General features: G+C 39.6%; 1 protein-coding gene across 5 annotated transcripts; it reads right to left on the bottom strand.

Annotated features, from left to right (window-relative positions):
- Positions 1-31: 31 nt before the first annotated feature.
- Positions 32-26,751, bottom strand: unm_hu7910 (un-named hu7910). Of its 5 annotated transcripts, none has more exons than XM_076290471.1 (23): positions 26,570-26,751; positions 21,357-21,518; positions 19,181-19,249; positions 9,910-9,963; positions 7,292-7,390; positions 7,127-7,150; positions 6,986-7,033; positions 6,827-6,862; positions 6,664-6,696; positions 6,391-6,426; positions 6,192-6,254; positions 5,198-5,386; positions 4,971-5,056; positions 4,726-4,812; positions 4,404-4,554; positions 4,151-4,287; positions 3,822-3,920; positions 3,602-3,691; positions 3,311-3,448; positions 2,366-2,501; positions 2,168-2,259; positions 1,854-1,987; positions 32-1,317 (listed from the first exon to the last, which is right to left on the bottom strand). In XM_076290471.1, exons 1-23 carry the CDS (start codon positions 26,607-26,609, stop codon positions 1,167-1,169), a joined length of 2,154 nt encoding a protein of 717 aa, XP_076146586.1. In that variant the 5' UTR covers positions 26,610-26,751; the 3' UTR covers positions 32-1,166. The 5 variants fall into 5 exon arrangements, with proteins under 5 accessions (XP_076146586.1, XP_076146587.1, XP_076146588.1 ...); XM_076290472.1 differs by having other exon boundaries at positions 6,201-6,254; XM_076290473.1 differs by lacking the exon at positions 6,192-6,254.
- Positions 26,752-27,483: the final 732 nt, after the last annotated feature.

The raw sequence follows: 27,483 nt of genomic DNA, 5'->3' as shown, positions 1-27,483 counted from the left end.
AAAGGGTGATGACATTTCAAATGACCATGGGTTGAAAAATGGCAAACTATTATTTTAATGAGCCAGAATGTGACATATTGAGACAAATGAAAGTAGAATGCACACTATGGTGGACAGACATGTAAAATAATAACTTGGTTTTTTTACCAGTCAATATATCGATGAAGCATGTTTTTTCTCAAACTAAAATGGGGATAAATTAAGTGACCAGTTAAAAAATGAGTCAGTTTGTGCCCAGTGACTACAGGGAGTGGGAATGCAGGAGGGCTCCTAAATGGGTTGGAAAGCAGCAATTGGTTCGGTCATTGAGGTGCTCATTACTGCACACATGATATGTTCTATGGAGCATTCAGAAATATTCCTGTGGGCATTCTGTTGCATCAAATGGCTTGTCTGTTTCAACCCCAGAGCTTGTTTCTAAATGTTCATGTAACTCACCTTAGAATTCAGGCACACATGATACAGTGAGGACTGACACAATGGTATTTGGCATTTTACCATCCTTCAAATAACACACACACACACACACACACACACACACACACAACAGTTCAGCTAAGGCACCAACAGAGACACACATCAACCACACAAAATAGACACAAAGTGCATAGAACACTCACATCATAACATGGAAATAGGACCTTCAGAAGTAGCATTTGTTTTTGTTAAAAAAAAAATCATGTACACTCTCAGTAACATCGGGACAACTTTAGAATTCAGAAAACATACATATTCCAATGATCTAATCACTGATAACAAATATAGCCTCTGAAAACTTTTTTTCTCAGCCTAATATATTCAGATGTTGAACTTCAGCAAAGTTCTATATTGTATTCCTATCCTCTAACCATGACACCCTAATGGGAATTTAGTGTTTTCAGCTGACATTTAGCTGAACCCCTGAAGAGGTGCAGCTCCATTGTTCTTCATTAAGCTTATAGATATATTATTTACATTCATATCAGTACCACAGGCATTGGGGTAAAGGGAAGATTGCTCACATTAGAGAGCACTACAGCTTTAGTTCCCCTCAGAAGTTCTAAAATGATGTCCGCATATATATTTATAATCTGGCTCAGATGTGTCGGAAAAGATGGTGAGCGAGTCCATTTGTGTGGCTGAACCCTGTGGTGGGGAGCGAGAGCCTTGGTGTGACCTTTTGACCTCTATATGGGGGATAGTGTCTGTCTTTGCGTCTGGCTGAGCTCTGGGTGCCACACGTCCACGATGAAGATAAGCCGGTAGCTGTCCGCGTCCTGCCACACTTCATGTTCAAAAGAGTCATCAAAGATGAGGACCTTGCCCTCCTCCCAGCCCCTGTAACAAATGTCATACAAAATGTCATCAATGTAGTCATCCAGTACATTCAGACTGCTTTACTTAACATTACATTTATTACATGCCTGAACACACGTTACTCTCAGGGTTTTAATTTGAAACTACAAGGTGTACTACGAATAGACATCCATGCTGTGGAAACCAAGCATTGTGAACTGATGGTGATACCAATATTTGCTTATTACGGACATGCCACAGGGCGTAATCAAGCATAAATCAATTGAGTAATTAGTGGCACTTTTTAACTTTTGGAGGAACATGATGGAGGTTTACTTCAAACTTCAAGTTTGTAGTTCATGTTTTTCGGAAATGGTGTTAAAGTTACCATGTTTGAGTGCAAGATCATGCGAATGACATTAAATTGGCAAAATGATTTTGACCTGTAACTGTTTGCATCTGTATGAACGCACTGCCTGGCACATTGCACATTATACAAAGCAGCGCCCAATGTGCCTTTTATGGTTGTGCCGCTATGCTTTGGTTGTCTGCATGCATGTCTGTATACCCTCGCTGACCTGGTGTGGTCGGTGCAGCGGATCCTGCAGCCGTCTCGGGGGATGACCAGGCCCAGGTGCATCCGCAGTCGGCAGTTGGTGGGCCCAGTGTGAGGCCAGACATGGGTGCCGGGCTGCATCACTGAGAATTTGATCTGCCAGGGGAGGTGTGTGTGTGTGTGTTTGGGTTGGTTGGGAGTGGGGGGGGGGGGGGTGCAAGAAAGAAGAACAAATAATCGAACTGCTTTGTTGAAAATGAGTGATGGTGAAAGATAGAGGAGAAGGCCGCTTGATGTTATGATGTGTGCTGCTTCTGACACGTGCTCTTAACTCACCTGGCCTCTTTTACAGCTTGTGGCCTCTGGGTAGCGGTCCAACAGGGCACAGGTTTTTGGAACACTGCGACAGGAAGAGGCAACCTTACGTCCTGAGAGAAAGGGCAAGATGGGGCAGACATGAATATATCTCTGTACTGTGTTAGTACATTCAATGGTGATGTTATAACTGCGTCTGTGTGTGTCAATGTATGTTACCTTGCTGCCACAGAGTGAACTGACCCCAGTCCCCCTTCTCTCTCAGGTTCTCATCCTCAGCTACAAAGAGGCCACTGCTGGCGTTCATCACAGACAAAGCCTCATCCCTGATGGTAATCCAGTTACGCTCCAATGTCTAAAAAGTGCACAAGCACACACATCTACTGTACACTAGTATTTGTTCATTGTTTTATAACACATGCAACTATCATAAAATAAATAAAATAAAAAGTTATTAATAAAAAGACTTTAATGTTTGCAATGTTGAAGGCATATGTTACAAATTAGAGCTATTTTTCCATCAATTTGACAACTTTTTTTAAGTTTTATTCATTTTACCCTTTTCTTTTATCTATTTTACCATTTTCATCAGCTTATTATTTATTCTACACTTTTCTGTTACCTTTTCCCATTATTTAATTCAAAGGTTACAGCATTTATGATCATTTCACTCTTGTATTTATGATAATTTCCTCTAACCTTCATTTTTTTCACCTTTTTTTATTTGGTGGAAAATAAAACAATAAAATGAAATAAAATAATAAAAGTATTATTATTATTATTATTATTATTATTATTATTATTATTATTATTTCAGCAAAAATGCATTCCTACCGCAACAGAAAAGTTTCAATATCTTCCTGTGTAAAAATGTTAGTTTAACACATCTAAAAATGAACTAGAAACTAGCAACAGAATGAGAGGAAATAACCATGTTTAACACCTGTGCTCTGTGCTGCTACAAGATCACTAAAAGTTAGCATGCTAACCAGCTAGCCCTTACCCATCCTCTGTCATAATAACACTCTGCCACAATAGGTGCTAGTGTGTCATTGTAGCAATCATGGGCAGAGTGCCACATAACTCAGATCCAACATAGAACATTTAAACAAATGCACATTTATAATCGTTCTGTGCGCTTACATCAATTGCACCCTAATTTACCTTCACCAGGTCGGTGTATCCAGTCTCCTTTGCTGTCCACCAGGGCTGGGCTCGCAGTCCATTGACATTATATAGAGAGCGCTGCCACACAGAGGCAAAGTGACCTCGCTTGTGCCCCCGCTCATACCATTCATAAGCCTGCCGTACAAACACACACACACACACGCATGCACGCACATATACATTACACATCTACATACACATATTCCTTACACATCTACCTCAAACATACTGCATGCACACACCCACACAATGTTTCAATGTTACTTGTTTTTTGGCCCTCATACTCACACTCTGGTCTCCGACTCTCTGCAGAGCGTCTCCCAGGTGGAAGTAGAACCTCCCGTCATCAGTTCCTGCTGCTTCAGACTCCAGACCTTCCTGTGGGCCAAAGTGAACACGCCCACATGGACGCTCTGAATGAGTGTGGATGTGGAGCTGCATGTGTGTGGTATCTTTTACTATTTGAGTGTATCAGAACAAAAGTATGTATGAATGCCCCATTTCATACCCTCAGATAAGGGATGCTCTCTGCTATCTTGTTCTCTGATTTGAGGATGAAGCCGTAATGCACCTTTGCAAATCCATCACTTGGTGCCTTGACCAAAACCTGGAAAGTAAAGAGACATAGAGATACAGTAGTATAATGTCTGTAGATCTAAATCCTAACCATCTGTTACTTACTATCATTTATCTCATCATGATTAATGATGAGATGAGATGATGATAATTGAACAGGACGTAAGGAATTGTGGTCAAGGACTATGGCGCTTTCATGAAAGGCTCTAGATGATGATCACATATAAACCTGTCCCAGATTACAAGTTTAATTTTTCTCACCTCTTCATACACTTTCTTGGCCGCCTTGTTATCGCCTATCAACAAATAGGCCACTCCCAGGTCATTTTGTAGAGCAATGTCATCTGGGAAGGTCTGGACGAGTAACTGCAGAGTAGCCAAGGACCCACGCATTCGGCCTACAATGACAGACAAACCATTACTTGAGAGTGAGTGGAGTGAGTTAGTGAGTGAGTGAGTGAGTGAGTGGAGTGAGTGAGTTAGGTGAGTGGAGTGAGTGTGTATGTGTGTGTACCTAGGAACTGTTGTCTGTCTGCCCTTCTTTTGAGTGCAGCTTTGATAAGTGCCACAGGGGCATCTGGGAGTTCTGCAGCCTCTTTGTAGGAGTTCACCGCCTTTAGCAGCATGTCATTACTGCGCAACTTTTCAGCCACGTCATCCTCTGACTACACATGCATGCACGTGTGCACACACACACACACAACACACATACACACACAAAATAATAAGTCCCTATATCTCATCACCTACACAACAGTAACAGATAACAGAAATATGGGAAGGAATCCTGTGTTAATGGAGACTGTAAGATTTGCAGCATGTGCAGAGTATTTCACCTGTGCTTTACCATACCGACTCCTGGGACTGTGAGGGTATTTTTGCACAAGACCTTCAAAAGCTCTTAAGGCTTCCTCTGCTTTACCCTACACAGATATAAGAACAAACACACACAGACACACAAAGACACAACCAATGTTAATGCTCTGAGAAATACACAACATAGCAGCAAGTAGACAATGAAATGTAGACAATGAAATGTAAAACCACGTCACAACAGAAATGACTACTGCAGAGCTTGTACCTTCTTGCGTAATTTCTCTGCTGTGTCTATCTCTGATTTAATAGTTTTGTCAAATTTGTTGAACATCTTGGGCTTCTTCTTTTTACCTATGGAGAAAATATATGGATGGATATAAAACGAATTTGTCCTGCGTACACATGTCAGTCATTTCACTTAACTTACACTTTTACAACAAAAGACAAACTTGACGGAGGGTGTCCAGAGATGTGAGATTTCCATGCTCATACCTGTTACCTCTGTGGGTGTTTCCTCAGCTGTGTTTGACTGAGTGGTGTCTTGTGGCGACTGCTGTGCAGATTGTGCAGTGGTCTCTGGCAGTACTGGCGTGGAGTCCTGGGTGACCTCGGCAGCAGATTCTGCTGTTGGTTCTGGGTTGGCGCCCTCCATGTCCTGAGTAGAATCTGGTGCTCTGGGGTCTATCGGTGGTGAGATCAGCGAGGAAGGCAGAGTTAAAATGCCCTCTTCCATACCAAATTCAATTCTCGGTATACTGGAAGCTGGCTTGGGAATCGGTTCCAGGTATCGGTTAGGAACCGGATCCAAACGTTCCAATCCATAGGAATCGTACACATCCACGCATTAACGATTCCACTAACAATTCCAGTACAAAGCTTTGTTTTAGAAATGTTTACTTTTTTAGAAATTTTAAAGCATTCAACTTCTGTATTGATATAGCAGACTTGGTATTCATTCTCTAAAACCACTTTAAATTAGACATTCAGAGCCAACAACTCTCAAAGCCATCCTATAAGTGTTCAGCAAATGGTACAGGAATCGATATGGGAATTGATAAGGAATCGCACAGATATTAAGACTCGACAATAGCGTCGATATCGATAATTTCTTAACGATGCCCATCCCTACTGGAAGCTCAACAAGGTAAAATCATTGGTTACAAAGCAAATGTTATTTCTTTGCTTTTCCGCAGTGCCCAACAGCCCAAAGAATCAGAATCAGATTGTGCTTCAATCACAAAGACGCATGAAGAAAATAATTTGCATTCCCATGTATAGCCTGCTCCTGTGTATTAACCTCAAAGCTGAAGAAATTTTGCAAAATCAATGTATAAACCTTGGTCAATAGTCGGGAAATTTATGGTAATATCAATAGCTTCATAATTTTGTTCTTTTAAGGAATTGGTGTGTGTGTGTGTGTGTGTGTGTGTGTGTGTGTGTGTGTGTGTGTGTGTGTGTGTGTGTGTGTGTGTGTTCTTATGCAGACCTGCTTCACCTGTTTGCTGACTGGCAAATTGTTCACTGTACAGCACAGTTGTATCACTCTGTCCTACATTAGAAGAGAATCAGCGGTGAGACAACCTCCAGGCAGAAATCTAGTCCTCCCTCACAAAGGGGTCAACAATAGCCACAGTACTAAACACCAGTCACACCCAAGATGAGACATACAATCCACAAGCACTGACCTTCTGTCTCCTCTGGTAGGTACTCCACCACCAGCTCTGTGACAAAACAAGACTTACACTGAACACTTCAAAATGTCTGAACACAAACAGGAACCAACAAGCAAATGTGAAGAAATATGTAGGCTCTTTCATAAAATTAAGCAAAAAGTAACCTCTCTTAATGGATACTAAGGTGTTGGTATTTAGTATTAGAAATACGAAATGTTATGCAGAATAAGATTATTACATGACCACATCTGGGACTGTCTATCAAAAAGTATTCTCTGCATTTACCTCCAGTGGTGTCAATGGTGTCCGGGTTTTCTTCTGAAAGAGCAACAAAAACAGAGAATTAAATGACAATATACAGTGAGGCTGTAGCTTTTGTCTTGAAATAGTTTGGATTACAATAATTATGGAAGAATTCCCTCTGCAGTCCTTGATACTGTATACTGACCTTGAAGGAAACTATCAAAATTGGCCTCTATGGGATCTGAAGGGAGACAACAAAACAACTTATCATCTCAGGACCATGGAAAAAAGTCATAACAAAATGAAGAAATCACAACATAAAATGATGCCTAATTGTGCTGCTGTTAGGAGAATATCTGCATACCAAATGGTGTAAATTCCTGCTCCAAACGAGAGAGGCCAGCATCAGCAGCTGTGTAATGACAAGAAAAACACTTTGATGGCTGTTCGTGTGTCATGTAAATACCTGTCTATGTATAATGCAACAATGATGTGTATTTCTTACCAGTGGAATCAACGTTGAATGAATCTATCAAAAGAAAACATACCCAGATAAACAAGCATTGAACACATGCAGGGGACTAATGTACCAAAGCTACTTACAATATCCTTAACACTAATCATTAATTGCACATTGAGGATGATGGTAGCTGATTATTTAATATTATACCTTGTTCTGATGATGCAGTATTGACAAATTCAGATTTAGCCACAGTAGGTTCTGCTTCTCTCCGTAAATCAGACCTAACATCCTGTTCATCTGATGTGTCTGAATGATAAGTAAGAGATGGATATCTCACAAATTAGTTTGTATAGTACGCTGCTTCACGAAAAGGGGTGCTTTTGGTGGGATAATAGTAAAACTATTTTGTTGGATGCTTATAACTTAAAGACTGAAACGACACAATATGCTAATAGCAAAATATGAAGCACGCAGTCTCCAGACACTAATTGTATAGTTAAATTTTTCCATTTTTATTCATTTAGCAGATGATTCTATCCAAACCCAGATAGCAAGGTGACATTGATATGCTGTTGATTTTCCATCCAAATCATCATTTTGGTTGAGATTGAAATCTCAATGGTAAATAGACATTGAATCAGCATTACAATCCTGACAAAAACCTGACAGTGCATGAATATCGATAAGAGAGATATCGAAACAACATCGGTTTATAGCTTATGTTGCCATAATCGATAGAGGATCGATGCATAGTTCACTAAAAGATATTGAAAAGTCATGGATTTATGGTTGGCTGGGAAATCTTAACGTGGTGATTGAAAAGTAGTGGATTTATAGTTGACCGCGTGACGACGTTTGAACTGTCCGGCGGGAGATCACTTTCAGGCAACAGTTCAGTCAGACCAACTGGGGTGTTCAGCTTGTCAAGTTCACCACTCCTCCTTAATGGTAAGCAAGCATTTATTTATCAAACGATAATGTTTTATTGTAAAAGTGTACTACATTAAATTCGGTCATGTTTACAGTCTATGTACATCGTACTGTCTAACTTACTAACTCATTCAAATGCTTGGGTCAACTAACGTTAGGCTAGCTAACTTTACGTGCTGATGTCAAATTAATGTTTTAGGTTAACTTATGTTAGCACTATGGCAGTTCATCATAATGTTAGGTTAACGTTACTCGGCAGTCTGATTTATAAGTAGGGCCTACCTTAGTTGTCAGTATGTTACAGTTTATTATTCTAATGAATCATGATAAATAAAATATGAAGTACCGGTAACGTTAGCTTCTAGGCTACTGTCAAAATTATAGGCTGAAGATGTGCTGCTGGTTAACGTGGAGATTTAGCTACATTTATGTAACTCTGCGTGATCATATTTTTGTGAGTTTAATAGGCTAACTTTAGCAATACTGATATAAGTTAACTTTAAGTCATATCTGACTATCTGCTATCATTAACCGTTCATTGGGCAGCAAAATTGTTCGGACGAACAGAGCTTCCCGAATGGCTGGTGCTGCAAGCAAACACGGCATGTTCAATGACCTCACCCTGCTTGCGAAACTGAATTATTCTAACACTATCTTCAGCCTGGCATTTTGACTTATAAGTAGCCTTCAGTTTCAGTTGAACATATTTATCTAACACTGTCTATCTCTTTTTCTTCTGTTTCTGTTGCTGCTTCACTGTGCTACTGGATGGTGGAGGAGGGCTGACTGAACCGGGTGGTCTATGGATGCTATACTGAATGGATGGCAGGGAAGCACAACACACGTGAATTTCTAAATGAAGAAGAGTGAATAAATGGACTTGATTTTCAAACTGATAACAAGTTGTCAATGGTTATTTATGCACGATTGTGTAGCCTAAACCAGAAATACCTAGGCCTAGTCAAATTTGTCCTGGCTGTAGATAAAGCAGGATATGAATTTCCCAATATTTTTCCAGATTAATAGTGGTTTACTGAGGTTTAATATCAATTGAAATACCATTGAAATCGCATTGATCTTTAGTTTGGTTGTAATTTCAACGTTGTTTCAATATTCATTTTAATTGGAATTCCGTTGATCTGTAGTTGGAATTTCAACATTGCTTCAATATTAATAGAGGGTGCAAAATGTTATAGAATCAATGTTAAAGTGCGATGTTGATTCAATGATTTAACATTGACAAAATAATGTTGATTTAACATAGATTCAATGAGTAATTGTTATCTGGGAAGCGACTTAAATATGTCAAGGGCCATTGTCCCCGGAGAAACTTGGGGTTAAAGGTCCCATGTGTAAGAACTTCTCCCATTTAGTGTTTAGGGATTATATTGTAAAGTAATAGAACACATCAAAAACATAACACCCAATTAACACCAAAGATCCGCGTCCAGACGAAACCATCGCAGAAGGAGTTGCAGCGGTGTGAATTAAATGGTGCACGTCGTTGCTAGCTGTTGCAAGCCATCGCGAAGCATTTAACGTTACCATAGTCTAGTCGCAGCTCATCTCGTTGCGAATCTAGATGATGGCCCTAGTTCCGGACTCCTAAATAGGTGTGTCAAAACATATTTTTTTCTCTTTTGTCATTGCTTGTGTGTAATGCCTTGCTAAAGGGCACAATTTTGGAAGCCAGGAATAGAGCCCACAACTTTTCAGGCTACTACATGCTAGCCCAGCTCTTTAGCCACTACGCTACCACTACCTCCTTTCTTTTAGATTTACTGTAGGCCTATATTGTCTTTCATGCTGGCAAATGTCAGGTGAAACTGGTGTGCCCATATGACTCCAATACCCATATAAAAACTACTGGTCTGGGGACAAAAATATATCATTACCTGTTACTGGTGTATGTGGAGGTGTTTCTCTGGCAACTGGCTTCTCTTTCAAACCTGTTTATGGATGATTATTGTGAGTGTGGTGTAATTAAAAGCAAAAAGCACAATCTACATACAATGTCACACACATTTCTTTATTGTCAGATACAAGACACATACAGAGAGAAAGAGGCAGACAGAGAGTGAACATGAAGGCATGTAAGGGGATAGAGAATGAAGGGGAAAGAAATTGCTGAAGCACAAATGGATCATTTTAAAAATAGATCTCAATCTCAATAAAAGGTTTCTTACGAAACTAATCAGTGTACTTTCTGTAATGTTGTTATCACAGTAATGTTTTCGAGATGAAGAGCAAGCACCATCACTTTGAATGGCACATTACTTTTCTATACTAACTTTGACTCCAATACCAACAACTACAGACTATACCTTCCTGAGCGGTTAGGCAATCTCAAGTAGACCTGCCGATTTGGTACCATGAAGTATAAATGTCAATACCATATCAAAATAATTACACTTTATAATCAATTAGGTATATTATAATCTTAAAACTGAAATCTGAGGTATTATATAATCTGCAAAAACGGCACACTTCAAGGGATTTTCATATTTTAAGTAATGTTTTATTATCATATGTCATGTAATGAGTGGGACAGCAAGGTTACTGTAGTCTCCATTTGCAAACCGGTAATCAGTAATCAGTGAAAATAAATAATGATTGTTTCATACAATTCAAGTCATAAGTCTCCCAGGCTGTGTTTATAGTCTCCTCAAACTGTTCCTTAGCCTGAAAGCTAGACCGAACAACCACAAAATTTGAGGTTGGGAAATTCGGTCTGGACTTGCTCCATTGAGAAGCCTCTATGCCCCATAGAGAGCTGTGAGCACCAATCAGATCGTCTGAGGGTGGGCTTTATATGATGATTGACAGATGAACAACAGTGCCTATTCATTCATATCAGTCACCTGAGCATGCTTTGGTTGATTTTGTTTACAACAAAAAGGCTGTCGCTGGGGAAGCTAGAGATTTCGCCATCACATCTGTTACACAAGATATTGACAGCACAATTACTAAAAACAGGATTTACATATTTTGTTACTCTGAACGGTTTGGTCGATCCACTTGTGTGCAAAGGTTGAAACATGCCCCATAATCACATCCTAATGGTGCAGTACCAGGCTGAATAGAATTGAGTTTGGCCATGTCAGGCTAACTGTTTCCTCCATTTTCATAATTTTTCACCATAGTCTGAGAATACAAGGTGTTGTATAAGAACAATGATTCCTTTCCTGTTTATACCACATGCCTGGTGTTCTGTCCTATAATGATTCATCTGATTTGAGTTGTGGATAAAGACCTATAACCTGTATGTTATTTTTACATGGTGCAAGAACTACAATAACTGCTATTATGTACCTTCACATTAATAAAGAATCAATTTAGTTGATTTCATCAAAAGCATGGTGTTGTTTCTATGAATGCATTATAGTGTCTGTTCATGTGGCATCAGAGGAACTTGAGTAGGATATTTGCCCTTCTGCATTGCAAGCAAAATAAATCTTGTCTGTAATGTTTTGCAACATAGGATGCCCTGAGATAAGTCATTAATCACCATAACACATCATCATATCAACACAAACACTCACTAGATTGACATCTTTCATGTCATTATTCTTTAATTACAAAGGGATTTCCTATGGCCAGGGAATAGTCCTCTGGATACACAGAAGAGCTCAACATAAATTCAGTTATCATTTATCAAAAAGGAAGGAAAAATGAACAAAAAAAACGAAACGTTGACAGATCTTTTTGGGCATATGTTGCCTATTTAAGTCATAACCAAATATTTTACAGCTGTCTAACTTCTTGTACATTGTACAATATTGCAGTGAAAAAACACTCAATTGTTTTTTCTACAAAAATAGGGTTCACCTGTTTGCAGAGACAACAACACTCTTACAATTCCAAATAACCTTATTATATGCAGATATAATGCTGCAGAAATGACCTTACTAGCAAAATACTAGTCAATACACACAGCAGATGCACACTAACCACTAAACCTAATTAACATATCTCAGGTAATGGAGAAAAATAATATTCAGTTGACTTGAGCTGTAAAAGAGCAAATGCTCACATTTCAATTTAAATTAGATAACAGCTGTTAACCAGGTAGCTGGCCACCAACAATAACAAATGGGCATGTTAACTTCTTCAAAAATGCTTTTTCATTCAAACCCATATGGTCAATTAAACTACATTTGATTCCGCAAATATGTCAGTAAGTAATGAGACAATTGATGAAATACAGCTTCCAGACTAATGCACCATCACGTCAATAGATAAATGGATGGTCACAATGTCAAGCTCATGTTAATATCGCAACAAAATTCTTATCATTTTGATAGTCATTCAAGGTTGATGGGTCCATGGTACCAACTTCTTGTACGCACTTAGGGTTGAAGAAAAATTATAGAATGTTACATGAGAAAAATGCGATGTGTAGATATAGATGGGATTTTTTACAAGAAGAGTGAAGGACAGAAAAGAGAAGGTAAAGGATTACTTCCCATTGGCACTGTACTACCAAAATAAAAACCTTCTGAGAAAAGAACAGTTGAAGAGTCAGCGCTGATCTCTGAATCACAGCATTTGACTATGCCATTGTCAGGTTTGAAGGCATGACCCTTGGCCCAATTCAACGCTCAATTTCACTTAAGTCTGCTTTTATTTCAGACTGATAGATTCACAGTTCTCCCAGGTACAGGGCTATTTTTTGTTTCCAGACTTCTTGGATGACTTGAGGAGATCCCGTACAGAAATCCTCTCTTCCTTTGCACTTTTTTCCCTGTTTCCACCTCCTTCGTTATCCTTATCCTTATTTCTGTCAAGTTTGCCTTTTTTCTCCTTTTCTGTGTCAACCTTTTCTGACTTTTCTTTTTCCTTCTTTTCTTTTGTAGTCATCTCTGTCTTGTCTTTGTCTGCCTTGTCTTTCTCACGTCCCTCTTTCTCTGCCTGCTCCTTGGCTTGTTTTTCCTTCTCCTTAACTAGCCTTTCTTTCTCTGCTCGCTCTTTCGCCAGTTTTTCTTTCTCTGCCTTCTCCTTAGCAAGGCGTTCTTTCTCTGCTTGGTCCCTAGCTAGCCTTTCTTTCTCTGCCTTCTCCTTAGCAAGGCGTTCTTTCTCCTCCTGCTCTTTAGCTAGTCTCTCTTTCTCAGCTTTCTCTTTGACTAGCCTTTCTTTCTCTGCTTGCTCTTTAGCTAGCCGTTCCTTTTCAGCTTTCTCCTTAGCTAGCTTCTCTTTCTCTGCCTGCTCCTTTGCAAGTCGTTCTTTCTCTACTCTCTCTTTGGCTAGCCTTTCTTTCTCTGCCTTCTCCTTAGCAAGTCGTTCTTTCTCTGCCTGCTCCTTTGCAAGTCGTTCTTTCTCTACTCTCTCTTTGGCTAGCCTTTCTTTCTCTGCCTTCTCCTTAGCAAGTCGTTCTTTCTCTGCTTGCTCCTTAGCTAGCTTCTCTTTCTCTGCCTGCTCCTTAGCAAGTCGTTCTTTCTCTGCCTGCTCTTTAGCTAGTCTCTCTTTCTCAGCTTTCTCTTTGGCTAGCCTTTCTTTCTCTGCCGGCTCTTTAGCTAGCAGCACCCTTTCAGCTTTCTCCTTAGCTAGCTTCTCTTTCTCTACCAGCTCCTTAGCAAGTCGTTCTTTCTCTGCTTTTTCTTTAACAAGCCTTTCTTTCTCTGCTTGTTCTTTAGCCAGTCTCTCTTTCTCTGCTTGCTCCTTGGCTAACCTCTCTTTCTCTGCTTGCTCTTTGGCTAGCTGTTCTTTTTCAGCTCTCTCCTTTGCTAGCCTCTCTTTCTCGGCTTTCTCTTTGGCTATTCTCTCTTTCTCTGCTTTTTCTTTAACAAGCCTTTCTTTCTCTGCTTGTTCTTTAGCCAGTCTCTCTTTCTCGGCTTTCTCTTTGGCTAGGTTTTCTTTCTCTGCTCTCTCTTTAGCTACTCTTTGTTTCTCCGCTCTTTCCTTTTCCTCTTTTTGTTTTGCTAACCTTTCATTCTCTGCTCTCTCTTTATCTGCCTTCTCCTTAGCAAGCCTTTCCCTTTCTAACTTTTCCTTCTCAGCCTTCTCTTTTTCTTGTCTTTCTTTTTCAGCCCTCTCTCTTTCTGCTTCTTCCTTGGCTACCCTACTCCTTTCTGCTTTTTCCTTCTCTGCTTCCTCTTTTATTCTGATCTCTTCCACTCTCTTTGCTTCCTTCTCTCGTTCCTCTTTTTCCTTCCTCTCCTTTTCCTCTTGAAGCTTGGCTTCTGCCTCTTCCTTCTCTCTCTGAGCAGCTTCCTGTCTCTTCAGCTCCAAGGCTCGAACTGCCTGCCTTTCCTCTTCCTCTTGGGCCAGTATAGTGCGCACTTCAGCCAGTGCCATCTTAGCAATCTTTTTTGCTTCAATCTTCTCATGAATTATCCTCAGCTGTTCCTTGAGTGCCGACTTTAGTTTACGTCCAAGATTTTTGTTCAAGCGTTCTGAGAACAAGGAAAGACTGATTTCACAGCTATCAACTTACTTGAACTTGAACTTGGCATGTGTAAAAATAAAAAGATACCTAGGCACTCATCAAGTGAAAAAAGTTTATTGATGATCTAATGTCTCACACCTGTTCACCCACTCATATTGATGTTTTTTGAGCTTTTGAGCCGAAACACGTCAAAGTGTTTTTTAATATTATTCTGCCCATGAAATAAAGGCATTTATACTTTTTTTCACTTGATGAGTGCCTATAGGTATCTTCTTATTTATACAATTGATCAAGCCCTCAACCTAAGAGCACCATCTCAACAACAAAGACTTATCGTTCCAGGCAGCACTCCAACTCAATAGCTTCTTTACTGCATACATGGCATGCTCTAAAAGGAAATGGCTACAGCTAAAATAAAAACTAAATATGACTCAGAAATAAAAGTGTCCAAATCAACTCTGAGAACATGCCTTCACTAAACACTTCACACTTCCTAACAATCAATGCAAAACACTAGCTACCAACCAGAGGCCATATCATATCAGAATTCCTTATTAGGGAAAGCATTTTATTCATTAGGGCCATGCTTGTAGGCAATGACCAAATATTACAATTATCACCATCATTATAATTGTAAGCTAACTAGGTTAGACACACAAGCTACATGCTCAAAGCTAAAAATCAAAAGTTCAACACAATAGCACACACTTGGAAATATGGGCAGAGAAACAGTGAGGGTTCCTCATCAACGCTCACAATTCTGTTGCAAATCCATGCAGATTAAAAACCAAGTCACATTCAATACAACTACTACCTTTTGTTTCGACAGCCTGTAAACTGAGATTTTCATCTGTGAAGGATGAAACAATGGCTCATTAATACTATTTCTGTACAACAGTCCCATCATCCATTTTACAGAAATGCAATAAGGTGTAAATGGGCAGGAATTTCCTCAGTGTGTCCTCAAAAATGTAAACATTCTGACTTATCAAACCTGAAGAAATGTATTGCACTCTGTGAAAATCCTGTGTAATGTTTTATACAGATATGCTGTAGGCCTAATTGCTGGTGCTCAGTCGGAGGAGACATCCAAGTCAATAATCTATCATCTTTACACATCTTATCTTATTCATTCATTAATTTATGAGGACATTTTTAACCTTCTCTTGTTTTTTTCTATACTGTGGCATGTGCCACAGGGATGACAGGAGCATCCTCTGCTGCACTGTGTTTAAGCCAGTAATAAGCCAATCTCTTTGAATTAAATACATAAGATTATTCCTAAGAAGCCTCAGCGATGCACATCAAGACAATATTCTTCAGACAATTGAGATCATTTGAATATTTTTCCACCAAAAAAAGAAATAAATCACAGACAGAAAAAATTGTAATCACTCTCAGTCACACTCAGTAAGCCAGCATTATTGTATAACTACAAAATCTATAAATGTTTTACAGCAAGAGTCTGATACAGTCAGAGTCCAAAGACTGCTCAGAACTGAGATTCACTGACAGTTCTCTGCCAACTTACAGCATGCATCGCAACACAGACCCCTTTGGGAAAACACTCCAAAAGCACACATTACAATCGACATCAAATTCAATCAGACCTCATTCACCAGGAAGGGCAATTCTGTAAAAGTTCCTAGGAAATGACAATGATCAAGATCTGCTTAATTACCTTGCTAATATTGAAGTCTGTTTGAATTTAAGAAAGGACATTTCCTGATACTCAGCATTTCACAGCCACAAATGAAATGCAAGACACAGTGTTGTTTGAAGTGCAAACAACGTGAGGACAGTATATCGGATTTACATTCCATCCTGAAAAGACCATGCTTAAGGTTTTATTCAGTTTAAAGACCAAAGTCACGTTAAGGGGAAGACTAGGAAATACCTTCAGGGTCGACCACCTCTTTAGATTCCACAGCAATATCTTCTTAATATGGAAAAAAATAACAGTGAATCTGTCACAACATGTTTAAAGATCGCTACAGCCATATCTAATTAGACATAAGCTGACCACACATGCCACTCTTATGCCAAGCTGAAATATCATAAGTGGGAACAATGAAACCCCAAACAAAGGGGACTGACAACAGGTGAAAATACCTTTCAGTTTTGATTTCTTCTCTTTCTTAAGACCTGGGGTCCCTACAACATTGTCAGGTGATGCTATTTTGTAAAGATAGTAGAATATAAAAACAACAAGTCAAAAAAGTTAATCAAATGCATGCACACATACACACATACAGTACAAGCACACACACATACACTCAGAAATTCACACAATAATGTACAAGCAAACATGCATGTGACCTCTGTTTACTCATTATGAACTATTTGCGTTTAATTTGTTGGTATACTGGATCAGTCAAGGAACTACTCTCAACCATAGACTGTATACAGTCTATGCTCTCAACAACAGCCCTCTTAATAGGCCACCATGCTCTGAGAATTTCATCACTGCTGCAATGCAATGCAACCAGATCAGTCTGATTCCAAAGACTCAAGGTAGCAAGTTGATGGTAGGTTGACTATACCCTCCATCATGTTAACAGCCTATTATGGCATCACCCGCCATAGCCTCAGCATCACTAGCCGTGGAGAAAATTGACATGTCTTTCACCACACAAATTAAGTCTCTCTGCAGTCCCATGCAAGAATACAACACATCAAACAAAAATATGAACCAACTACGAGGAGCTTGACGGACAAATACAAAAATACCTTTCAGCCTCACTGTCTTTTCTTTTTTGGGAATTGCCACATCGATTGTCTTTTTCTTGTCTGTCATTTTGAGTTTGGAAGACAAATAAAATAAATGAACAGCATGAACAGAACTGAAGCCCTGCATTACAGAGTAAAATTAATTAACTCCCATTTTCTCAACTCTTTTTTACAGGGTTAATTGTAAATTACCAATTTGATCTGCTCTGGGGAAAGTTATGTTGTGGATAATGGGTTGTAAGCAGGTGTTGGCGATGTCCGCCTGTCAGAAAGTTATAGCCTTTTTGTCCCACTTAGGTTGTAACTACAGACTAAGAAAAGGGGTGGACAGTAGGAACCATTTTTACAGTGAAAATACAGGGAAAATATATAACCTTTAATTAAAGGGCTGTTTGCTTTGCCTGTCTAGGGTAATAGGCGTGTGATAATCATTAAGCCCATGGATTAGTGTAATCACCTCAGTTTACGGTGGCCTTGACATCTGAAAATGTGGTTTAGATTTTGAAAATGTACGCATTATAAACATTTGCTCAACATCTGTGGGAAGTTCAGTGAGATCTCACCATCTTTAATAGACATAGCTGCAATGGACAAACAGGACACTTTGGCTCATGTGCCTGAGCAAAAGACTAATAGTAATAGTACTATACTGAAAATGATTAATATCATATTCAAACATTTAAATTTAAGAAATAACGCTTTGAGACTGTGAAATGCAAACTTACTCAGGAAGGAGTGTAGAACTTGCTTTATTATACTGGTATATTAAGGACAGCAATCTTGGAAGACTATAGACTACTGTGCTGAATGAAACCAGAAAAATCTCCTTAAATATCTATAGCACAGATTTTTGTAAAAACTCATAACATTTCACTCTGTGCAGTTGTCTAGATACTTTGGGCACTTGTTCTTGATTGTTCTTGCCTGCCTGCCTCTTGATTGTTCTTGCCTTGCCTTCTTGAATTTCCCTGGGGATCAATAAAGTATCTATCTATCGATCTATCTATCTATCTATCTATCTGAATACCAGCCCAAGAGATGGGAGCTCATTAATTCTATAGATAGATAAATAGATACAGTATAAATAAAATAGACAGAACCACATCAGTACTACTAGGTAGTTTCCCCTTGGGGATCAATAAAGTATCTACTGTATCTATCTACACACGGTCATGTTTTTCCAATTTTGCCAACCATGTTTGTAATCTGAGATATTGGGGGGTTCCACAAAAGCCACACATGGAGCAAGGCAACCCAAGATTTCCTGTGTTGATCCAAAGCACCTCAGTTTGTGGATCTTAAGATCTCTCCTTGCTTATCAATATCCAACCCCTGGAAATTCCTGACATACCCACACCCTCCTTCGCCACTCTCTCTCCATCTTCACTTTTCTCTTTGGGTACATCAGTGTTTACATCAGAGAGAAATAGAAACAGGCTGTGCAATAAGCCATCCTCTGCTAAAGCATCGCCAAAAGGGCCATCTTTGGTCAAGCCTACAAGCACAGAGGAAAAGTAAAAAGGGGGAAAATAGAGAAGAGAGGACAAGGTAGCAAGAGCAAGGAGAGCCAGGGGAGAGACAACACATGGGAAAGACAGACAGGAAAGGACAATGAAGGAGGTTGGTGCTGGACATGGGAGCAAACAAGCTAAAAGAGCAACAGGGATGCTCTACTTTAAAGATATGAGAAGAAATGTAGAAGTTTAAACAACATGACATAGACTGATGAATGGCTAAGATTATCCTTGCTGCTCTTGGGTCAAACACTTAAGCAACATGTTAAGGATAGGCAGCATAGCAGTTAGCATGGCATAAGTAATGAAAAGCCTTGTGTGATGTCTTCTCAATCACAGATGGCACATTAACAGGATGGCAGTACCTTGTACCTGTGCACATCTAAGGGAGCTACAAAACACCCATCATTGTATTTGTGAAAGAAGGGATGAATTAAAAGTCAAAGATGAAAGACAAAGCAGAATGTGGGAAAGAAAGAAAGAATGAAATAAAGAAAGAAAGAAAGAAAGAGAAAGAACAAAAGAAAGATTACTAACCAAGTAGCACTTTGGCATCCTCCAAACCAAGGTGACCATCTCCATCAATATCATAAGGGACCAGTGTGCCTACGAAAGGAGAGGAAATTATGTACATCACTTATATGGAAAAAGATTAGGGGCTATATTTTGGCGATCTAAAACGCATGGTCACTAGCGAATAGCTTAAACAAATTTCTGGGTTTGTCCAGGCCACATTGGGGGTGATTTTGTTATCAAACGTCAGCGCCTGGCGCAAAAAGATTGGTCTTATGTTTCTTAATCAGTCATGGGTGTGTTTTGGGCGTAACATCCTTTAAACCAATGAAAATGACATCGGTCATTCCCTTTAATTGCAAGCAGCGCAACTTCAAAGAGTGCATCGATATTTTGATAGTCAACGGCGCATTTGAAGGAATCTGTTTGCATGCGAGACCGTATGGAACAGATGTTGCATTAAACCATGCTTTACTAAAACCTAGCAGAGTAGGGGAGACCGGAGCTGGTTGGAACACTTTTCACTCTCGGTTATATTTCGCCGTCTTACAATGCGTTGAAATGGTCAAATTGTGATTAACTGAAAGCTTAACAAATGATCCCTTGTTTTGAGTTATATATGATTAAAGTGGTGTTGTGCACGTGTGCCAACCTGCCCCATGCACGGGGTTGGTTGGCACACGTAGTCAGGGTTGGTTGGAACACATATGTTATAGTCCTTTGCAGTACTCCTTTTGGTTTTGTTTGAAGTGCTCATCTATATCACTGCCTGTAGGGCTTTGCTGATGTCTTTCCTGTGTGTTTTTCTTCAGTAGGGCCCACCGTCAAGACCAATTTGGTCCCTACCGATTTTTTTTAACTTCAAATGTTTAAAAATGTCTGAAATGCTTCCAAATGTAAAACTATGTTCAGTTATTACAATAACAATGTTAAAATAAAGATTGATGATGTTTTTATGCATAAAATACAAAGTTTATAGATTTGTCACAAAATAGCCATAGGGAATGTATGTGCCAACCAACCCCAAAATCAGTGTGCCAACCTGCCCCGCCCACATTAGGTCAAACTTTTTTGCACAAATGCTGTTAGCCTGCTAATATCATTTTAATTTTAAATTATAGATGAGTCCCCTAGCAATCAATTATAATCAATATTTTTTTTATATCCCTAACTATTACCCTTCTAGGATGTATTTAGTGGGAGGTGCATATTCTAAGTTTTGACACTACAAAATTAAAAAGTTGTTCTCACCTAAAGGGTTAATGACCTGGAGACCAGTTACATACGTGAGTTTACGCTACTCAATAAGGCCGTCAGTTTAGTGTTGGAATTTTGTTGCAGCTCCCTCTAGTAGCCTGGATATTAACAGTGTTTCAACCTGCCCCTGTTCCAACCAGCCCCGGTCTCCCCTACACGCAACTGCGCTCGTCTATTTGAACTCTAACTTACTTAACTTAGTTACAGTTAATTACACTTAACACTTACCCCAATAATGTTCGAATGACTGAATAAAAAACCTAAGGACATGTATCCGGCAGAGGACTTGCTGCTTACATCTCGTGACAGTGCGTCTTCAGTTGTGCTTCATATGCGCCTTTCGCTATTGACCAGTTTTTTTCTCGGTCAGTGGCGTAATGCTTTTTAGATAGTGTAAGATAGCGATTTTTAGATAATGCGCCAAGACTACACCTTAGGTCGTTAATTGCCACACCCCTGAGCGCATTGTGTAATAAAAGAGAAGGGCATGGCGAATAACTCAAGTGTATGATAGGAATACATTTTGCGTCAGGATAATAATATGTTTTGTGCCGGGTTTTGTGTTGCGAAAATAGGGCCCTAGGTGATATATGGTGTCCAGCACACAATAACGCGGAATACATTTTAATTCTCTGTATATGTACAGGTTTGGTGTCTTAGTTAAATGAGCAATGTATGTCAGGTACTAAAGTAAGCCAGTCCAGTAAGTTATTTTAAGCGTATGGACGAATGGGGTCTCCTTGCCTGAATAACATCTAAATATAGAGCTGAAAATCCCTCAAAATCTCATCACCATCATCCTGCAGTATCTCTTTTGGAAACTGAAACAAGCTCTAAAGAAAGGACACTGTTCATTTTCTTCACACTAGATTTACCCCAGCAAATGAGCAAACAGATTGTGTTCAGATAGGATCTGGTCAGATGACCATTAAAACAGACATACCTACAACAGTGTCATAGTCGACAATGTCAAACCACACCACTCCAACTGCGGTCCAGGCTCCCAGAAGGGCCAAGACAAAGATCCAGCTGAAGATGGAATTCCCCTCTGCTTTCCTCCCATTCTTACTGACAGCCACTGGGGGAGGAGGAGGAGAGGGAGCCTCTGTGGATAGACATAAACAGACAGACAGGCAAAACCACAGTCATAAGACAATGAGCCACCGAGACACAGGGTCCTCTTCCATTACAGTTGCCATTGGCACTGTGCTGTAAAAGTGCTGTCAGGTAAACATGTTCTTAAAGAAATCTACTTTGGCAGACCTTTGAAATGGCACTGAGACTGAACAGGATGGATGACATTTAAAGAATGAGGAAAATATTTACAGAATGAAGGAAATGTCGTCGGTGGATTATTCCAGGTCAAATCAGACAGAACCCAAGAAAATGGTTGCTGTACCATCTCAGATTTTGCTCAAAGTTTGTTTTAATAATGTTTAGGTCTCAAAACTTAACACATGTAAAAATTGTTTGTTCCTAGGGTTAGGTTTGTTCAATTCCAATGTTATTTTTTCTTAAATGGCTCTACACTCCAAAATGGCCTCATCTTGCAACATTAATATCTTAAAATGTATCATTCTTCGTCTTCCATCCTACAAAGTTTGGGAAGGCTAACATATTCTCAGTATGACCGGAGTCACCGGACCATTAAAAGTTTGTTCTGCATTCCCATTGATTTTTATAAGGCTATAGGTTCAGAACAAAGTGCAAAAAAAAGTTATATTGAGGGTATTATAAATTCATTTTTGGTATCAATCGGTATTTTGTCTGCAACTACAATACTTATATTGTGTGAATGTCTGAGGTATCCACATCATTGACAAGGAAAAATGAATTTGCAGGAAAAATGCATTTTTTAGTCATTTTCAGAGGATAAATGGCAGTGGGGCATGTGGGGTAGTATTCTTGCTTCTGAGGAATTACCCATCTTGCTCCTGATTATCTGATTATCTACAATGTTAATTCATTGAGCTACTTCCACATCGACTTTCAAATTCCCACTAGCTACCCCACGTATTTTAGACTTTTGAAAATGACCTATTTTATCCTTAATATCTTTGTGCCCATTATATGTGGAGAAGTCAAATATTGGCACAACATTATAAAATATTGTATTTACAGAAAGAATAATGATTGACACCAAATGTGTACAAAATAGGTTTATAATACCTTTGTGCACTTTACCCCAAGTCTAGGGAAATCAATGCACATTCAGAAAACATATGCATTCAGCCATACTGAGAACATGTTTGTTTTCCAGCCTATAGAGTTTGGGAAGGCCAGGAAAAACACTTTTAAAGATATTAATGCCCAAACATTGCTTCCCAGATAATGTGTTTTTCAGGCTGTCAAGTAATGTCAAGGGCTGAAAAAATATGAAAACAGAAGATTTGAACAGAAGTATTTTACAGGCCTCGGTTTTGGGATCCATTTATGATATACACATGGTTTCACGGTGCAGCAACAACCTTATCTGATTTAACACAGAAGGACCCCTTTGTCTAAAAACATCTTCTAATGTAGGGCATTTGTGGAAACAAAAATCCAAATCACAGCAGGTCTGTATAGCTGATAAGATCACATCCTCATAATCAGCCCCAATATGCTGCTTCCTGTATTTCTGACCACATACGGGTACTCGTTTGTAAAAGCTGTTAAGAACTCCCTTTTACTCTGCACAACTGGGTGAGCACGTTTGTATGACTGACAGTAATGCGTCATTGGCCATTTCAATATGGTTAAACGTTACGGCAAATGTGTCTGCAGGTATCCAGAGAATGAATGGGCAATTGCATTGTGGGTAGAGGGTAAAGAACACAGGGTTAAAATATAACAGGGGTATCAGATGGCTGAAGCAGAACCCTCAAGGTCGCTTAGGAGCAATATACATACAAACAAATGTGCATTTATTTGTCTGTCTAGCAATGACAAAGGGCCTACAAAACACAACAAAGAGGTCTTGTCTACAGAATATTTTCATGAGTGTCGTATGTGAATGCCAAGGTCATGAAAACAATTGAGCTCATCCAATTTGATTTGATGTTATATGACAAACAAATGTTACAGTAAAGATGTTCATAGACACACAACTTTGGAATGAAGAGGACAGAGCAGCCATAATCCAACTATCTATCGTAATCTATGACAACCATCTCGCCACATTGGCCATTGTTTTGTGGTCAGTCTGATTCACAACAAATAATTAACAGAGATAATATATTTATAATATTTTCAGAAAAAGCCTTCTTTTTCAGTCCTGCATGAAATTGTTTTCCTCTTCAACAGACACTAAGCTTTCTGCCAAATAGACTATTTATATCTCTACAAATATAGAGCATGCAACACAGAAAGACCAGGACAGAGACACGGGGAGAAAGGAGGAATAGAACAGCTGTGTCTGCTGCTCAAACTACATGATCCATTGTCAAAAGGCACTAACCTACGAGCACAATGGACAAGTATCTCTGCACCCCTATCCTCATTAGCACACTGAAACATGCACAGTCACATCATTTACACCTCTCTCATCGTGAGCTGACACTTCGCCAAAACAATAAAACCAGTCAGTCACTAAATCTGATATGTCCGTTTGTTTCTGTTATGGCGCCTCAGCCCATCTTTCACCCACATGTGGGCCAATGGACGTGCCAGTGCGGACACAACACTTCTGCATGGCTCTCTCATCCAGTCCTTACTCTACCTGTGTCTTCCACCATTGTGTTTCCGTCTGCGATGGTTTCTGCCATTCCCACAGGTTTGGAGATCGGCAAAAGAAAACTGTGAGGACTTCTGCTCCAACTCAGCAGAGTTCGCCCGCTAACTCAGCTGGAACCCGATACACAGAGCTCAGAGTATTTTTAGTGCTGCCGTGAGCATACGCTCTAGACTGGCCCTCATATGGAGAGGACACTTTGGAGTCTCTGTCACACTCACACACACAGTTTACTGTCATGTCACAAGGCACACACACACACACATTTAAGCATGCTTTTAGTTCCCCATCACACATACTTACAAGACACTAACTCATGCTTCATCACCTGTAAAACGTAATCCGTAAATCTGTAAAAGTGTGTACTCACACGACACAGAAATATGTGATGATTACGCATGTCCATAGAAAGGGGGGTGGAACTAATATATCACTAAATAATACAAGAAAGTTCAATGAAGTCATCAATCAAACACATCCTAAAACATCTGCTCACCACTGCAACGACTCAGAGATCCACTTTGTGCTTACTTCAAGACATTCCCTCATCCTTCCACTTGTCAACAAGGGTTTTTGAATTTGACAAACATTGTCATAACCCAATCCCTGACCTCGGGTTTCTGATTGGTTTATGGCAAAGTCTAAGGCCCCTTCTCAAAGTTGCACCTACCAACTAGCCTATCACTTTTGAGACTGTCACACACTAGAGTAACAACTCTAGCTGAAGGCCATATGAAATGTAGCCAAGCTTATTTACCATATCTTGCCGTTCTGAAATAAACACTCAAACAACTCAGTTTGGGTTGATGCCTGAATGATGAATACTACTGCATCACATTCACACATAATTCACAAAACATGACATAATCCAGCCGATTTTCTTTAAGTGGCACTACACCACTAATCATTACTGTGTGCAGTAGAACCTATTTATCATAATAATCTTGATTTTTTTATTGGGGATCAATAAAGTATCTATCTATCTATCTATCTATCTATCTATCTATCTATCTATCTATCTAATACAGATAAATACAAGTAAAAAGGTTATTTTTCATAACCAAGGAGCCCTACCAATCTACCCAATCCAATCATATAAATAGTCCTATACTACAAAAACAACAGAAGGAACTCCTATTTTTACAATCTATGAATGCTATGTGTAACACTTATGGGGAGTGGTGTAATTTGTGGAAGTAACTAAGCACTGGTAAGAGACATTGGAGAGTTTTAAATCCCACTCCTGGCTTACTGCTCTGAGTTGGGACTGAATATGGCAAACAGATTTTGGTGAACATCCAAACAGAAACAAAATGTGTTGGGGAGAGATTTAAATGGGGATTCAACTGTAATGCTGCCAAATGTTGCAATGCTGCACAGAGATGAAATAAAGATGGGTGAATGTCTCTATGGGTACTTTAGTTAGTAATCAAAGACATGTTTTAACCCAAAAGGGTTAATACTGGATTCCTAGGAATCCTTAAGTGCCATGAATTAACAGTGACATCATCCACTAGCCATAAACCAAAACGCCTGTCTCCCTCCCTGTTTCAATCAGGCTGTAAACAGATTCTGCACATTGTTGTAGACTTGGTAAAACAATGGATGAGCACATTCAGCACAATGATAGAGCACATCATGTCTGAATAGCTAGAACCAACTAAACCTTAGGGCCAAAAGAGGAGACAGATGCAGTCACATAGGCTATCCTATAAAACCCTGATAAAAAGAATCCGCTACAACAGATATATTCCCAGACAGTCCATGTCACATGCCTTCAGCACTGTCTTTATTACGGCCACAACGATCACTTGACCCCAGCGTCCGGTGGTTGTGGTCAAGACTTCTCCTTTCAAATGTCTGACTATGCACATGCACTATGGCGCACGCACGCACGAACTCTGTTTCGCCTGGAGGAAGCTACAAAACTTTACCCTGCAGTAATACTCATTTGAGCTTTGGTTTCAATCGTGCCTTGTCATCACTATCCAGACTAGGATGTTAACATTTTATAGGATATGTCACGTTTGATTCATGATCTTCTCCTAGCCTATATTCTTTTCTCGTCTGTGGGAAACACTACGAAATAGTTAGCAACAGACGTGCAGCTGTCAGTGAAGATGCAATGAAACAATGTCTAACATTCCTGCAGGGTAACTTCCAAGTCTTTGTGTGGAGTGTGGGTTTACAAACATAGCAGTAGTAGGCTACTACCTACCTAGGCTACTGCTGCTGCTGCGTCCTCTACAAACGAAATATGAGACCGTTTTCTCCTTTCATTCTTTTACTCCTTTATCACTTAAGACAACATCTGATATTCCACTTTTACTGATAATTGATCCAGAGAGATAAAGTTGCCCAGGCCCGCCGCCGTATGGGCTACGGCTACAGCCGCTACAGTGTGACGCTGCATCAATCTGAGCAGGATGACAGAAGATGCTTACCTTTTTTTGCCTGACTGCGCGAATTTTTCTTCTGGCCCATCGCTGTCACAGCAGGGAGGAATATAGGCCTACAAGATATTTGGCGCTTGGAATTGTGTTACTCCAGGAAATCCTTCGTCAGAAATTTCTCCATCAGGTGTGGGGAGAAATCTTGCTGGAATATGTTAGCAAAGTCCAGACAGTGAAAACTTGACAGGCAAAGATGTAATCCAATCATATTTAGTCAAAGTATTAGAGGGTGGAGGTTTTCAGTGAAAAGACCAATCAGATGTAAAGGCTCTCTTCCTTGTTCAAACTCCCCGCGATACAAGATGAAGGAACGTGGCAAAATGGGACGTGTATTTTCTCGCGAGACTTCATACCATAACATAGGCTATGTTCAGTTTTTATGAGTTTTAAATTACACCATCAAGTGCAATAAAACGTCTTATTTTCTTGGCATAGTAATTGAGAATTTCATGTCAGAACAATTGCATGTAGACATTGTATTTCTTTAGTTATTTCATAAACTTTTCTTTCAGGTAAGTCTATTCCTGCCATCCCATATGGCCTGTACCCCAAATATCCATGGAAAAGCCATACCAGGGGCATCAAACTGGGGGTAAAAGTGGGACTGATTACCAGGGACCCAAGGGGGAGAGGGCCCTTGAAAAGTCTGGAATGCATGAGGGGGGAACATGGGGGCCCATCAGGCCTGCATAGGGCTCAGGATCGTGTGCTACGCCCCTGCATACCACATGATGCGCCTGTATTCACTTATCATTTCTTTGCTCACATTCTGGGATAGGATACATCTATAGGCCTAAACATCAACATAGAACACACATACACATAAAATTTGTAACATTTGCATACACAACTGGAATAATCACTTTTACATGTGTGTGAAATACAGGGATTGGATAATGAAACTC

This window comes from Alosa pseudoharengus, unplaced genomic scaffold, assembly GCF_046254945.1.
Source record: "Alosa pseudoharengus isolate Yale_2024_CS ecotype anadromous, Long Island Sound unplaced genomic scaffold, YU_APseudo_1.1 YU_APseudo_1.1_scf_18, whole genome shotgun sequence".
NCBI classification, from domain to species: Eukaryota; Metazoa; Chordata; class Actinopteri; order Clupeiformes; family Clupeidae; genus Alosa; species Alosa pseudoharengus.
This window is presented reverse-complemented; position numbering and strand designations above follow the sequence as displayed.

What these genes read in the sequence shown, in the direction of transcription:
- unm_hu7910 (XM_076290470.1), bottom strand. Translation starts at nt 26,609, where the DNA reads ATGGGCCAGAAGAAAAATTCGCGCAGTCAGGCAAAAAAAG. An exon ending in CGACTATGACACTGTTGTAG is followed by an intron (nt 19,250 to 21,356) that starts GTATGTCTGTTT and finishes CTCCTTTCGTAG; the next exon opens with GCACACTGGTCCCTTATGAT. An exon ending in GGATGCCAAAGTGCTACTTG is followed by an intron (nt 17,190 to 19,180) that starts GTTAGTAATCTT and finishes TCAAAATGACAG; the next exon opens with ACAAGAAAAAGACAATCGAT.